Source organism: Crocodylus porosus, unplaced genomic scaffold, assembly GCF_001723895.1.
Source record: "Crocodylus porosus isolate Cpor-Errol unplaced genomic scaffold, CroPor_comp1, whole genome shotgun sequence".
Lineage (NCBI taxonomy): Eukaryota > Metazoa > Chordata > Crocodylia > Crocodylidae > Crocodylus > Crocodylus porosus.
In genome coordinates, this window is record NW_017728931.1 from 88,265,891 (window position 1) to 88,282,011 (window position 16,121).

Consider the following 16,121-nt stretch of genomic DNA (forward strand, 5'->3'; position numbering starts at 1 on the left):
CCTAAACCTACCCTCTGCCAGCTTGTGACCGTTATTCCTGGTCACTCCTGGTAGTGCTGTGGTAAACACCAGTGCCTGCTGATCCCCTCTGACTAGTTTGTAACAGGCCACAAGATCCCCCCTCAGCCTTCTCTTCTGGAGGCTGAACAGGTTCAGGTCCCGCAGCCTCTCCTCATAAGTTACACATGCTTCCAAGGCAGTGTCAAATTCTACCTAGCAACTGACACTGGTTAATATAATTTATGTTAACCTAATTCTTAGGTAAAACAGACCTTATTTAAACAAATACCTGGAACTGTGGAAGACTGTTGTTCTTATGCTTACCCTGGATAAGCATGAATAGGTCTCCCACAGCCATCTGTCAGCCAAGGGGTGGCCAAACTGGCACAGGCAGTCTCTCTGTGTGTCAGATCAGGGTAGCACAGCAGCAGATAAGAGAAGGCAGAAGAAAAAGCAGGAAACTGGGCAGGGGCACAAAATCCAAAGCAGCTTTTCAAGCAGGGGTAGGGGATCAGAGTGACACTTGGAGAGGGTAATGGGCTAATTTGTGACATGCCTGCCAAAAAGGTTGGGATTCCCAGTCCCACCCTTCCCTTGTTTGTGGATCTACTCCTGTCCCTCCCAACAGATAAGACCTGTTAAAGTCATTTGGAATGTAAGTATTAGGACTATCTGGCAGACTGGTTTTTCCTGAATTAGCATGTTAGCTCCTGGATTTGGAGTGTTACTTAAGTACCAAGAAGCTGTTAAAGATTCACAGAAGTTTAGGGCTAGAAGGGACCTCATGAGATCATTGTGTCCAGCTCCCCTGCTCTGGGCAGGAAAGACCGCTCGGGTCAAATAACCGCAGCAAGGTGTGTGTCCAGTCTACTTCTGAAGATCTCCAGGGTAGGCGCCTACACCACCCCCGCTGGCAGTCTATTCCAGAGTCTGGACATGTGAACCATGAAGAAGTTTTTCCTTATATCCAGTCTGAAACCTTCTTCTAGAAGTTTATGACCGTTGCTCCTGGTTTTCCCCTGAGGCGCTTTGCTGTTTGGTGTTTACTTTGTTTGTTTCAGTAGCTCTATGAAATGGAAATAGGCTTTTTAATCAGGCAGGCCAGCCCTACTATGGCCAAGAGTCATTCTTCTAAGTCCTTCTAATTTGGCTACAAATAGGAGATTGCAGCACATTGCTAAATGGTAAACTCACATTCTTGGTATTTGAAAGGTAAATGAAAGCTAATCTTCATATTTTTGTTCTTTTCTGTTGTTCAAATCAGGTTCCAAATATGAATGAAAAATTTTTACAGCTGCTGCTAATTTGTTACTACATCTCTGCCTTAATCCCCCTGCCATTTTTTTTATGGTTTTCAATCACATTTCCATTTGTTTAAAAAATGTTTTTCTCTCCCCTGTTGCTCACTGAGACAGCCACACAAACACGAGGGCAAATGATGAAACTGACTGTGCCCGGAGTTCTGCCGAGCGTACTAAGCAAGCAAACTGAAAAATAGGGGTTCCTTTTTTTCCTTTCAGTTACCGTAACCTTTGGCCTTACTTCTAGCAATAGTAGGTATAATATTTTGCAGCAAATCAGTGATTGGGGCCTATTTAAATTTAAAAACACCCACCTGTTTCAGACAGCTGTTCAATGTGTTTTTTATTTGTATGACTCAGATCTCGCCCCTGAAAATGTGATCAATCATAAATGGGACTGAAAAAGAAAATAAGAATTTTGTAAAATATTTAATTCAACACTATGACAAGACTCAGGTTCAGGTATTTTGAATTTTTTCATAAAGTGCCACAAAAAGGCCCACAACCCACACACACGCACCCTTTCAGAGTACAGTAGTTAAGTGGCAAAGCCAACACAGGCTATTAGAGACCCAGCTCAAGTCCATGCACTGCCTGTTTTGGTGCAGTGCCTCAACCACTAGGTTATTCTGGGTTGGGTAGATTGTGACTGGAAGTGCCATCCTGTGCCTGAGACACCTGATGAAATTTACACTGGAACTAGTAATGGTTCCAACTGTGGTTTAGCTTTGATGAATCATTACCTTTTGGCAAAAAAAGTATTTTGCTGAAAAAAATTCCTACCCAACTCTAAATATGAGTGAGTGGATTTACATCCATTGCCAGACAACTTTATTCATGGTAAAGTGAAATAATATTGAAATAATACATAAAATGTTAATATAATATTTTAATTACTTTGCTTGCACTCATCTCAATCATGCAGTCCGAGTGTTGATCACTACATCCCCAAGTTTTTTAAAGAAGTATTAAATTGACAAAAAGGGCCTCAACTCTGAAGGGCTAGGGACAGAAGTTACAGATAAACTGGATTAAGTGATCAGAAACCAGTTGAAACCTGTAACAAAACAGAAGTTCAGTGCACATAAATTACTTTCAAAATGGCCAAAACTAGTTTAAGATAAACCTTGTTGGATGTAGTATCAAACTTAACTGATTTAGATCAAGCTGGTTGATGGAACTTCTGTCCTAGATCTCCTCCCAATTCAAGTTAACTCAGCCCCCCAGCATCCCAGGGTGCTTTGCAGCCCTGGCTATGCTGTGCCATCTGCTCCGGCAGAGTAGTGTCTGCCCCACCCTTCTGCTCCCTGGCCAGAGCACTATCACTGCTCCGGCTGGCAGAGAAGGGTAGGGGGGAACCCTAGCACCAGACCCCAGCTGGGGTCTGCCTGGTGGGGAGAAAGGGAGGAAGGAAGCCCTCAGAGCCTTTTGTCCCCCTCCCTGCCCGAGCCTCTGAGGGCTTAATCCCCCTTCCCCACAACCTTCAGGTGTGGCTGGTGCCTCCTGAATCTCATGGAGTGCACAATTTGTGGGTGGTCCCAGGGACAGGCCAAAAGGCCCATATCCACTTCTATATTTCTGTGCCACAGCTTAGTGCCACCCCCCAACATGCCACTGGCATTCATGGCAAAAAAACTGCCCTGTCCTTAGCGGTGCTGAGTCAGGGACCAATCTCAGAGAGAGCGTGCCAGCTCCCTCCCCCATACTCCCCTTACCAGTTGCCTGTGCCAACCTCCCACCCCCTGCCAGGCAGATCCCAGCTGGGGTCTGTGCAGGCCAGGGTGGAAATTTAAACACCCCCTTCACATACGCAGCCAGCTGGGCTGGGCCAAGTGCTTGCCACACCTCCCCTCTCCCCTCAAGCAGAGAGGGAGAAAAAACCTCCAAGGGCCCTTGCAGTTTCCCTCCCTTCTCTTATCAGTGGCTGGTGGACTGGGAGACATGCTCTTTCGCCACCCAGCTGCTGGTACGGGCCACTGCAGGGGTCTGGCTGCCTTTCCTGTTTTAAAAGTGAATTTCTGTTCACTTGCTTATTGGTTCAATTTACACACTGAATCAATTCAGCCTTGGGCTTTTTGACTGTCTGTACTTAGCCAAGGTGCATAACTGCAGTATCAAAAGTATAAACTTCTTCATAAGGATACATTTCAATTAAGTAATATTTACCACATGCCGTATATAGTTCATTAGAAATAGTAGACTAAATCTTTTCAACAGCCCCTTGCGGTAAGTAATTACAGTATTTGCCATCATATTTTTTTAGACAGGGAAATTTAAGTCACAGACAGGCTATCCAGTATGTCTAATTGCACACGCCAATGTCACCATCCTGTCTGGGTAGAGATTGCTAGAGCTAAAGTCAATGGCAGAAATAAGACCTTCAGGCTGTAAGTTCATGATTAGTGCTTTTGTGTTACCATAAGTTTGAGGATGATAATAAACAGAGTTTTCAAATTCTTTTATCTCTTGAAAATCAAAATTAGCAAAAATCATCCTGAATGAATGACACAGGTCCAGGCAAAACTGTCTGCACTTGTGTGTCTTGTAATAGTGCTAAGCTTAGAAAAAAATAGCTCCGATGACTGTGAAGTTTGCCCTCACTTTTCACCAGTAAACTGATTTACCTGTTTTCTTCTTTTTTCTTTTTTTTTTTTTTAAGATCTGACGCAAGTTTGTCAAAGGGAGGTGTTGGGGTGTAGTTGCTGTTGATTGGTTCATCTGATACACTCCCATTTGTCTTTAAATCATTCTCCAGCTCCAGAAAGTCTCATATGAGCACATTTTCTGTTACAGGTGCAATTCCTAAAAGATACTTTCTGCTTAGAAAGCAAGATTACCTGTTTCACCTAGAGGTAAACCTAAAAATGTATCTTTGCAAAACTTACTAGTTTTATCTTATACTACTTCTATATCTGTTTAAGCTGAAGAATTAGAAAAAATAACCCTAGAAAGGTGTTCTTCATTCATTAGTACATGTAAACAAAATGTGAAAGACTGGCAGTTAAGATTGGCTATAGTTGTAATTTGCATTATAGGTATGTTTGTTTTTATATCGGGCAGAAATTCAGTCTGTGTTCTGGGCAGAATATCAAAATCTAAGCAAGTAGAAAAGTAGCAGGAAGTTTCTAAAATTGACCAGATAATTAGGAATGATATGCTTGTGTTCATTTGGAGCTTTTGGCTAACTGTTGAGAATTTTTATCAAAACTCTTGATTTATTTAGCTAACATTCAAGAAAGTAAATGAATTTGTGAAAGCAAGTTGTGCATTTTAGTTGTTGATTTCCCTAAATATCACAATTAGGGCTTTTTCTTTCAAACTGCTGTAGAAACATTAGTTCTTTAAATTGACTGCCCTGGAGACTTAGAAATAAGAAAATCTGCTAAAGCAGATATAGTGATGGGGCAAGTCACCTTGAACATTGTAAAATGCATAAAATGTACGTTAGTTTTATCTTGTTTTATTTGCTTGTCTGATAAACCAAAACTCATACTGAATTTAACTAAATACATTTTCTGAAAGCATTTTAGAAAAGTATATCCTGCTCTAAGGCAGAGTAGATTAACAAGACAATTTGAGAAAAATGGTACTTCACTAGGATGCATAATTTCTCCAGAAGGAGAAAGAAGTATTTTTTTACATCCAGTGTTTCCACGTTAATGCTGGCATACAAAAAGAAAAAAAATCCTTTCTTTACAATTAAATGAAACTGGAGGAAGCATAAAGGAAGGCATGGTATAGCTGAATTTAAAGGAAATAATTAATCTAATGCATAGACAACTGGTAGGGGATGCACAGGGGTTCCCCTGATGGGGCTGGTGTCCCTCCCCGACAGCCAACACTGATGCTGTCGGCAGGGCTGGTGCCACCCTGGTAGGGCCATGACTGTCAGCAGCTTCTGCAGGTGCCCCACCAGATTCAGGAGGCACCAGTCACTCATGATCTAATGGGCTTTATCTTACATGTAAGCATAAGAATAAAATGGCAGCAATCATAATTAAGAGAAAGGAGGTGTATACAGAATTCAGACTTCTTCCCTATTTGTGTCTGTACTTTCAGTGTGACTTTGTAAAAGAAAAGAGATTAGCAAAATCCTGAAGGGGCAAAAAGAAAGATGGAAGTTCTGAAAACGGAGCCTTGAAAGCATTTGCGTGTCTTGAATGCATTAGCCTTGAAGCTTTGAAAGTCTTAGCCTGCCTAATCCAAAATTCTGATCCCCAAAATCCTCACTCACCTGCTACCTAATAACAGAAGTACCTAAGCTCCAAAGATGCTTTCACTCTTCATTTTGGTGAAGTTTCTCAGGCATCTTGAGTTGTTCCTCTGCACCTGACTAGAACTGCCCCGATCTTGACAGGACTGAGCTGCTCAGCAGCTAGCCCATGCCTAAGCCTGCCTCACATGCAGGAACTAAGTATTCCCTAAATTGCTTGAAGGGCTTAATCTAGCAGGGATTGTCAAATGCATCTAATATGCAACCAACAGCATTGGGCTTCACATAAAATGCAGCTGCAGCCACCGTTTTCTTTTAAAGCAGGTCTAAAAGGGGAGATGCAAACTGAGATCTTTTCTTTGATTAACAAAAATCTAGGGTTAACCCAGGAAGTAGAAATCCCAGGATCAATTCCATAATGAACCAGAGAGGATTCAAACCTAAATTTTCCAAAAGACTGGTCTAGAGGTAGATGGAGGGGAACACTCCGTTGCACAGCTGAAACCGTGATTGGGCAGCGAAGAACTAAAGATGTATTACGCTAGAACAGGGCCAATCAACAACCATCAGCTTCCTGATTTGGCCCATGTTCCCTGTTCTGCTTTTTACTGTGGTTGCACTGATCCTTTCCAGCTGTTCCAGCATTCCTGTTCTGGCTGAAAGGCTGCTCTCCTCCACACTGCAGCCTCTGGTCACTGTTGCTGCTAAATCAGCTGCTCAATATGTTCACTCACCATGCCTATCAGCAGCATACGTTTTGGCTGAGGCTGTATTATGGGGATGAGAGTACAGAGATGGGCCAGAGGAGAATGGTGGTCCATGGCACTGTTGTGTCTCAAGCTGTAGGGTGTTGTGGTTATAAGTTGCCAACCCCTGAGCTAGAGAAAGTGCAAAAGGAAGCGTGACTATAGCCTTGCACTCACCTGGGATGGGGGAATACTGACTTCCAATATCTCCTTCTGGGATGGTGTCTGTAAAATAGATTGTATAATGTAAAATAAAGTGCAAGATTTCAGTAAGTATGACAAAAGCCCAGAGTAAGGAGAACTCAGAATAATGTCATTTCCAATATTTTCCTCTTTACAATTTTCAACTAAGCACTCACATAACTGTGCAGGAAGTCCTTCTCACTGAAGCCTGCTCCTGTGAGTACTTATGCATATTACACAATGGATTTGTATAAGATAGTTTGGATAGTGATTATCAGGCAGGGGTTTGGACTAGACGACCAGTGGAGGTCCCTTTTAACCCTACTTCTGTATGATTCTATGTCCTCAGTAACTTGGGGTTAGTAAGTGTTTTCCCCAAACCTAAGACTTCTCACAAGCCCGGAGTGTCTCATATTTGAGTTTGCAAGATGGGCCAAGGAGAAATGGATTTCAAAAAGTTAAGGGCTTTGTTCTCTAGATCAGGGGTGGGCATAATATAGCGTGCCCGCCAACTGACTGGATCTGGCCTGCAGCTGCCCCCGTGGTGCTCCACATGAAGCCAAGCCCCACCCACTCCTGCAGGGCAGCCCACGCTGTGCTCCTGCTGGTCCTGGCCCTAGCCAGCATGCAGCTTCTGGCGGAGCTGTTCCCAGTGCTGCTGGAGCTGGCCAGATGTTCCTCTACTCCCCTCACCTCCAGTGGGAGCTGCCAAGCTGAAGCTTTCTCTCCGCCTGCCTGCCCAGGGCAGTGCAACAGGGGCAAGAGAAGGAAGAGGAGTGCCCACTGAAGATGAGGGGAGCACAGCTGCACCAGACTGGCTGCAGCCACACTGCAAACAGCCCCGCTAGAACCTGCATATTGGCTGGGGCCCAGCTCAACAGCTATTCTGCTCCCCTTGCCTCCAGCTGCAGCTCCTGCTCCTGCCACACCACACCGGGCAGGCAGGTGGGGTAGAAGCTTTAGCTGGGCAGCTCCTGCTCAGTGCATGAAGCTCAGCTCTAGCTCCCAGCCGCCTTCTACCTGCTCCACCCACCTGGTGTGATTAGCAGCCATCTGCAGGTGGGCAGAGTGGGTGGAAGGTGGCCTGAAGCCAGAGCTCCATGAGCTGGGCAGGAACCACCCAGCTGAGGCTTCCCACCTGTCTGATCCACAGCCAGCATGCACAGCTTCCAGTGGAGCTGTTCCTGGTGTGGCTGCAGTCGGCCGGGTGCTGCTGTGCACCCTGCACCTCCCGGCAGCTGGCTGCAGCCATGCTGGCAACAGCCACACCAGAAGCTGCATGCTGGCTGAGTCCCAGGCTGGGGCCAAAATCAGGGCTGGGGCTGTGGGAGCCGGGGCCAGCGGGTGTGGATGCGAGCACGATATGGCCATGCAGAGCACTGTGGGGGCAGCCACCAACCAGGAGAGCTCTGCTGCATGCACCCCCTGCCTCCCCTCACCCCTGGCTGGCTCCCAGGAAGCCCCCTCCCGCACATGCGCATGCTTCCTCCACACACCCCCAGCACTCCCCCTCTCTCCTCACCCCCAGAAGGCTACAGACAGTCCCCCCCTCCCCACACACATGCCCCTTCCACACACCCCATACAACCCTTCTTCCCCTGCACAGGGCAGGACATGCAGGGAGCAGATAATACCTGTCCTGCTCCTGAACACTGTTCCCCACCCACCAAGCCCCAGAGGGAGTTTTGGTGAGTTGTTGGGAATGGAATTGCTGACCCAGTCCACAGCAGCTCATCAAAACTCTCTTTCTGGCCTGTAGGTCTAAGTAATTGCCCACTTCTGCTCTAGATGCTGATGAAGGTCAATGGAGCTGCCTGGTCAAACACTGTACTCATTAGCAAGTGCTTGAAGGACTTGAACATAAAACCAATTGTGGTTCTACACCAGTAGTTCTCAACCTATTTAGACTCTAGGCACCCCTCAATGGACTCCTTAGAAAATGCCAGCTCTTAGTTTTTCACTTGTTTTTTGACTATGGAAGAATAATAGAGCAATTCTTCTGTTGCAAAGAACTCAGGAAGACCACAACAGCTCAGAATGGCTTCTAATACTACGGATTTGCATTCATAGGTATGTTTGTTTTTATATCAGGCAGAAATTCTGTCTGCATTCTGGGCAGAAAATCAAAATCTAAGCAAGTAGGAAAGTAGCAGGAAGTTTCTAAAATTGACCAGATAATTAGGAATGATATGCTTGTGTTCTTTTGGAGCCTTTGGCTAACTGTTGAGAATTTTTATCAAAACCCTTGATTTATTTGCCTAACATTCAAGAAAGTAAATAAATTTGTGAAAGTAAGTTGTGCATTTTAGTTGCATTTTGAAATCTCAGGGTTTATCTTCTGAATCATGTTTGCACACTTAACAGTGCTAACATTGCATGGCACCCTGTAGCACCCTTGGAAGGATCTTCAGGTAGCCCAGCATGCCATGGTACCTCGGTTGAGAATCACTGTTTTACACCAAAGGCCTGATCCTGCAAACATGCATGGACACAATTATAATCCATTCAGACTACATGCACACAGGCTGGCTCCAATTTTGTGTTGGTACTTATGTCCTAAGACATATTTCTGTCACTTTCTTCCTTCTTTTCCATATATAGTACAGGCTGTCCAATATCACACAGAATTTCTCTCAGGTTAATCCATCAGTAAATTAATTCATGGCAACATGTTTGCTACATCGTTTCCTCACCCTTCAACTAAGAAAATGCATGTATTGAAATGATACTTGTTGGAAGAAGATTTTTGTAACAAGCATTTTTATTGTGCACAATGGGGATTTTCTTAGGGATGATCTTGATCTGAGCAGGGGGTTGGACTAGACCTCCTGAGGTCCCTTCCAACGCTAATTTTCTATGATTCTATGATTCCTTATCATAGAGGTTTTGGTGGGAAGTTTTGGATCACTTAGTCTGATTTGTCTAATTTTTAGCTACAGATTAAAAATAAACATTTGGAACCTGTGTCAATCTGGTTCCCATAGGGGAAGATATCTGGTTTTAGAGATACTGCTATGAATGAATATGCCCTTGTGTCAGAAAGGACCCAGTTCTTTAATTTCTTCAATGAGAGGACAGAATCTGGCCCTTGGAATTCAAGCCTGCCTGGCTCTCTCTGACCCAATGCCAGATTCATTAATCAGTCTCAGTTTCAGTGCTGGAGAAGTGGCAGAAAGGAATAAACAGCAGCTAACTCAGGTAGGAAATTGCATAAAACAGTGTGATATTCCTTAGCTTTCAGTTGTTATATCAAGACTATTATTTCCAGGAAAAAATTGAGTAATTTACTGTAGTTTTTGACAGAAGGTGAGTCCTAGCTTCCCATACTGGTGTTTAAAGTTTACATTTGCATGTTCTGTACGTGAACTGTTATGTTGTGCTGCTATAAATAAACTGGAGACTCTACATTAGTTTGGGCATGGCATGTTTATGGCAACATAGAGTAATAAAGTTTCAGTAATCAGCTAAACATTCTGGAATGCAAAACCTGGAAAGTTTGTAATGAGTAATTGCAGTGTTGGAGCTCGAATGAAGAAAAAATAGAAAATATTTGTTGCACTGTGTTTTTAAATACTATTTTTTATTATGCAGCATTTATGTGCATTTAACTGGAGCTTTAAGAATACAATATTTACTTTTCTAGTAAATAGTTCAACTCAGGACCTATGTACTAGACCCAATTACTGTGCTGTACTGGGAGGTAAAATGTAAGAAGTCTAAAGTATGCAGCTCTATACTCAGTTGTTGGTAGCAAGCTTTATGACTCTGGCCCAGTCAACCTGGATACCTGGCCCAGTAATTTCTTCATTTTGTTTCCTTATCTGTGAAATGGGAATACCCTGGGAAATCTCTCTGAGCAATTAAAAAGTGCCCTATGAATGCATAGTACTGGTGTTTTATTATTAAACATGGGAATAAGGAACAGCTATAAAAGTTACTTTGTAATTTAGGATTATCTAAGAAAATGTAGATGCAAATAAATCAGTAAGGACAAATCCTCATAAAAATAAGTAAGATCTCTCTTAATTCTATGCTGTATGTTGGTCCATTTTTAGATGAGTATTTAGATGGCTTAAAAAGTTAAAGACCCCCTATGATGAGAGTCCACTATATCAATAGTTTGATGCTAAACTGTGTAGATATGTAAAAAAATATATACCTTTCTAAAAGTTTTGATAAATGCATTTTAAAGTCAGATGGGCGGGGGTAAAATACATTTTCTGTTACTTTCTCAATGTGTAGCAATAATTAACTAGCAATAAATGTTTCAAGAATTATTATTCAGAGAAGCCACTTCATTGCAACATCCACTATGATGCTTAGAAAAATGAAAATACTGTTGTATTTAATCTCAGATAAAGGGGGGCCTTTTAATAATTATGCAGAATATCCTTCTATGCTAATTATTTGCCCATATTCCACATACACACATCCCTATTTTATTAACCTAAAGGAAGCTGGGAGCTTTTTATATATCATTGGTTTCTGATTTCCTACCATTTTGAGACAAGCAGAGAGGAAAGTAGCAATATAAAGGAGCATTGTGCTTGTATTTATCCAGAATTTTCTCAGTCTGCAGCAGTTTCCTCTCTTAATGTTATTACAAAGAACAAACACAAACTAGTCATTCACACTCATTTGTCTAATTTGAGGAAAACACTAATGAGTTCTTTTGTATTTTGTTTGCAGAACAGAGTGTTCTGAAAGTCAACACATTCTGGAGGGAACCTTTAAGCAGAAGGTGCAGTACTGTTTACCCTGAAGAAGCTCGAGTGTGTGCTGGAAAGTGCTGACAGCTCAAATGGATCGCATGGAACTGCAGAAAGTCAACATCGAACTTGATGATGAAAGCAATAGTGGAGAAAGCATTGAAGACAGCTACACTGAAACAGGAGATTCAGAAAAGGCTACTATTAGCAGGTATGCATTTAAATGTTTTTATAGGAAAGCTAAAATGAAGTAATCAGAGACTTATTAGGTGACATATTTAAATCAGTAAAATGGTTTTGTGAATATTGCCCCATCACTGTATTCTTTGGCATGACTGGAATAGAACAGTCTGGCTAGAATAGCTGGGATAATCCAATGATGAGATGCGTTGGCAGGTTTTGTAGGGACATTTGTCAGTTTTGATTCCATACCTCATGACTCTGAACCCATGCTGTTCAATTTCATAATAGTTCAATTCACCTTATTAATGTGAACATCTATAAATGGGGAATTGCAGGAATATTTTTACCTAAATATAAATTTTTTCACTTGGAATTGTTTGTTTATGGTTTGTGTGTTCACATGTCTTTTAGTTTAAAAACAACTAGTTTAAAACTAAGTTCAAGACAAAGTAATGACCCCATTAAGCATGCAATTAAGAATCGAGTTTTTTATACTGGAAAGTTTTTCTGAAGCAAAACTCCCATGGAAGTTAGTGGCAGTGGTGGGTACTGAACAGCAGTGAAAATCAACCCATTTTTCAGGTGCTTAAATAAGGAGTTAGGAGTATAACTTTGGGAACTACAGTTAAATATGTTATCCATTGTTTTTAGGTGATATGCCTGGCTCCAGAATTCAGTTTAACACTTAAAAGAAAATCATAGTTTCTAATTGACACCAGAATGTGACCCAAATCAAACTTCAGGTCTAGATCCAAACATTTTTGGATAAATAAAAGCAATTAAGGTTTGGTTGAGAGTTGAAAAAAGTGCATTTTAAGGATGGATTTGAAATGAAAAGAGTATTGCTTGCTGGATGGGGTTTCTGAATGCAATCCAGATATATGTGATTTAATGGAACAAGGCATGCAAGAATGTAAATAAAAGTGCCAAGGTGTAAGATTCTGGGAAAGCAGCAAAGAACAGAGAAGGTGAGAGATGCATTCAGGACCACAGCCTGACTTGTAGCTTAAATATTCCTAAAGCTAAACATAACATTCATTCTTAAGCAAAATTCTAAGCACCATATTCAGTTTAAATCATGTGCTTCCTTAAGCAACATTTCCAAAGATTCCAAGGGAGTTTTGTTTGAAGAAATGCTAAATAAAAACTGAGTAAGGATTTCTTAATTCAAATCTTAATTCAGCAGAAGACTTTCCACTAATTTCAGTGGAAATTAGTATCTAGTGCATTAAAAAGTTAGTCACTGTTTTCTCATTTTGGAATTTCTTTGTATTCAGTCAATATGCAGAAAGTCAGAAGTTCCTTACAAATGGATATCTGGAAAAAAAGAAATTGGAAGACTATAAAGAAGAATATGTAAGTTTATTGTTTATTGTTATTTTTTAAGTAATAAAAACATGAATATTGGGAAATAAAAATAGTCTAGCTGAGTCTCTGCAAAAGTTATTTTGAAAGTTATTTTGAAAAGTGTTATTCTAAAGCATATTCTGTCTATTCAGTTTACTTCTGTTTTCAAAAGCAGGTTATATATGTTTTTATGCATAGTATGGCATCATGTGTCACTAGAAGTACTATGTGTGTCTCTACTCTGATTATAAAAAAGATATGAGGTTCCATGTTTAACACACACAAATGATTTCTTAATGAAACCTGCTCTATTTACAAGTACACAGATGTTTTTGAACTCTCAGCCTTAAAGATTCCTGTGTCCATATTCTCCATATTTGTCCTCAACTCCATCTTTGCAATCCCATTGTCCCAGAAGTTGTAACTGTCAGTCATCAGCGAGTTTGCACACGTGTTACCGAGGATAGTGTTTGGTCCATGGGAACTCTGTTACTGCTGATGGCAGAGAAGAAAATAACCCAGCTTGATTGTCAATAGTTAGAGAAAAATCTTGTAAATTGAGCAAACAAACCTGGACCATTCCTTTCTTAGAGTCGCATTTCAGTGTACAACCAAACTTTAATGCATCCTGCTTAAAACAGTGGAGCCAGATGTGATCAGCTTTACACAAATCAGAGGCTTCCATCATGCAAATGCACATATTTAACTTTATGCACCATGGGCCATCCCTTGAGCTATTAGGAAATTCTCCCATGCGCAGAGTTAAGGATATGTCTAAGCATTTGCAGGATCAGGGTCTTAGACTAAAACATTTTTAAGGTGGACTGTTTCTGCATCTGACTTTTTACAGTCCCCAGCATATTGCTATCTTGATAAAGGGCTCTGGGCCTCAGGGTAATATAAATATTAAATAATTCCAGGACTCTACTGAAATCAATGGAGTTCCTTAACAAGTATAAGAGCATGAAGCACTGTTTTTTTCTGCTGTTATGTCTTGATACTTATCTTCATTCAAAGTTTATACTTAAGGCTATTATAAGCCCAAAAAAAGCCAGTTAATTGAAAATGTCATTTTTGTTGAGTAATTATAAACATTACTTGCAGTTTTTATCTCATTCATTATTATGGATATCATTTTCCACTTGCTTTGGAGATAAAAAGAGCAATGGTGCTGCTGCTGCAACTATTTACTTTTATGACTAGTACTTGAAGTGAAGGGGAATTCATCTGACAGTAAACATTCTCAGGATCAAACACGTGGGAAGACTATCTACATCACTCAAAATGGCACTTGAGGGTGAAAAACAGCAACTAAGAAAACAGCAGTTTTACATTGCCATCATTAAAGCACAAATTAATTGCCATTTTCTTTTGTTGTTTCCAACAGCATCCAGGAACTGCATCTTTTGGCATGTCCGCCTTTAACTTGAGCAATGCCATCATGGGCAGTGGCATCTTAGGGCTGTCATATGCCATGGCCAACACCGGAATTATACTGTTTGTGTAAGTCAATGAAAGGGGGTTCAAAGGTAGAGCAGAAGATAATTAGAACGTCAAAGCCAAGGCTTCTGTGGTTGAATAAAAATGTTTGAGAACACATTCTGTGGTTAAAGATATCTGTGAAGTCTCCACCATTGGAAACATTTAAATTGCATTGCAAAAATCTGTCTAATGCTGATAAAACTCTAATTTCAGCTATGTTTTCAGCTAAACTGTCTTGTGTGAATTCATACTGTCCAGTAAATGCCAGATTGGAAGGACAGCTAACTTCCCCTAAAATAACAGCAGCAGCAGTCTCACTATTTCAGTACAGGCAGTTCCACAAAAGCAATACATTATGCACTGAATTATAACCATATAATCACTATATAGAAATGGAGGCAGAAAACCCACTGGTCATATAGACCTGGAATACATTTTCAGCTCCAGCCAGTTTTGAATAAAAAAGCAGCTACAGATTTATTGAGACTCAGTGTTAACCACTCCTTCAAATCTATTTGTAGCCATGTGCTACTACAGATGACAGCAATGGCATGTAGATGACATACAGTATCTATACAGGATATGTTTTGATAGACAGCAGCAAATGTCTGCATGCAGTTTTTAATCTATGTTCAACCCTATCAAGGTTGAGAGGGAACATTCTGAAGAACTGTTTCACTTCAATAAGTGGCTTTAGTTTTATAATCCAGTTATTGCCTTCAGTCCTCTTTGTTTAGAAAAAGGTTTAGCATGCTGCATAAGCCATTATTTTACATCACTAAAGACAAGTACACCTTCAAATCAGTTTGCAGAGCTTTTTCTGTGCCTGTTCCCTTATTTTTTTTAAATTACATACCAAAAACTCAGAAAGCTTGCTTTGAAATGTTGTGGTGAGGCTGAAGTTGTTAATTGCATTTCCTGTTTTTGCCTGTTGAATCGTTCCTCAAAATTAATTTTGGATGCAACTGCTACCAGTTCAGCACCTTCAAATATGGGGTTAAATACCTTAGAGATAGCAAATGAACCTGCAAAAGTAAAAACTGCTTATTAAAATGAATACTTTAGTACTGAGAAACTTCAAAAAGCTTTTAAGAACTCTAAACTTGAATCCAGAAAACTATCTCAGTAGTATTGGGCAAAAAAGCCACTGTATATGAGCCCAAGCTAGAAAAAAAAATCCATTACACTGTAAATCCATACTGTTCAGGTTCAGCATGTTCATAGCTGTGGCTACAAAAAAAAATAAAATTTAATATATGCACAGTGACATAAGCCCAGTTATGTTAAAATTTATTGGCAGCCATTAAACAAAATGTCAGGCTTTGCCTGAGGTAACATTTAAGCAAAGCAATAGTGTTCTGTATATTAAAGACAAACATAAACCCCTTTCTCCACCCAGCTGCTCATTTATTTTCCTGTCATAGTTTCATACTTTGTGGATGAGAACATTCTTCTCCTCATGGGATAAAGTCTCCTTTAAAAGTGGAGAACTATGTGGAGGATATGGTTACTTTGATGGCATGCGTATGTTTGCTATACATTCTTCTGTTTTTATAGAGCATGACTTCAGCTTTTAATGGAACTGAAAAAGTCGATTTGTTAAGAGAAAAAATGAACTAATCTTAATTCAGATTATATTTTACTGTGTTCTCAGATGGCCCTAATTCTCTCTTTTTGGGAGATTTTTCATAGAAAGGGAAAGGAAGGCTCCTGTAACTAAGCAAACGTATTCTTCCCTTGTGGGGAATAGATTCATAACTGTATTGAGGAGACATGGGCCTTGCAATTCAACAGCAATAGAAAATGTACTGGGAACTTTGCTCCCAACCCCATACAGATCCCAAGGGAACCTGACAGTACACAGGCACCTTATAATCCTGCTTCCTTCTTGCAGTATAGCTAATTTAAGAGCTTTCTATCAGTGGTTTGTTATCTGTATTAAACCCATATGGCAACA

The 16,121-nt window shown here is 40.8% G+C and overlaps 1 protein-coding gene and 1 long non-coding RNA gene across 5 annotated transcripts in view; one reads left to right on the forward strand and one right to left on the reverse strand.

Moving 5' to 3' along the window:
* SLC38A4 (solute carrier family 38 member 4) overlaps positions 1–16,121 on the forward strand; it is a 61,938-nt gene that overhangs the window by 26,817 nt on the left and 19,000 nt on the right. For 2 of the 3 annotated variants that reach the window (XM_019543334.1, XM_019543332.1), the window contains 3 exons: positions 11,133–11,363; positions 12,613–12,691; positions 14,070–14,185. In XM_019543334.1, the coding sequence (XP_019398879.1) occupies positions 11,245–11,363; positions 12,613–12,691; positions 14,070–14,185 (314 nt within the window). In that variant the 5' untranslated portion in view covers positions 11,133–11,244. Of the gene's footprint in view, positions 1–9,562; positions 9,642–11,132; positions 11,364–12,612; positions 12,692–14,069; positions 14,186–16,121 lie in introns of those variants that run through there. The other variant, XM_019543333.1, reaches the window with a different exon arrangement.
* LOC109315565 overlaps positions 12,728–16,121 on the reverse strand; it is a 43,994-nt gene continuing 40,600 nt past the window's right edge. For both annotated transcript variants that reach the window (XR_002102540.1, XR_002102539.1), the window contains exons 6-7: positions 15,021–15,189; positions 12,728–13,177 (exon numbers count right to left, since the gene is read on the reverse strand). This is a non-coding gene — a long non-coding RNA (uncharacterized LOC109315565). The remainder of the gene's footprint in view (positions 13,178–15,020; positions 15,190–16,121) is intronic.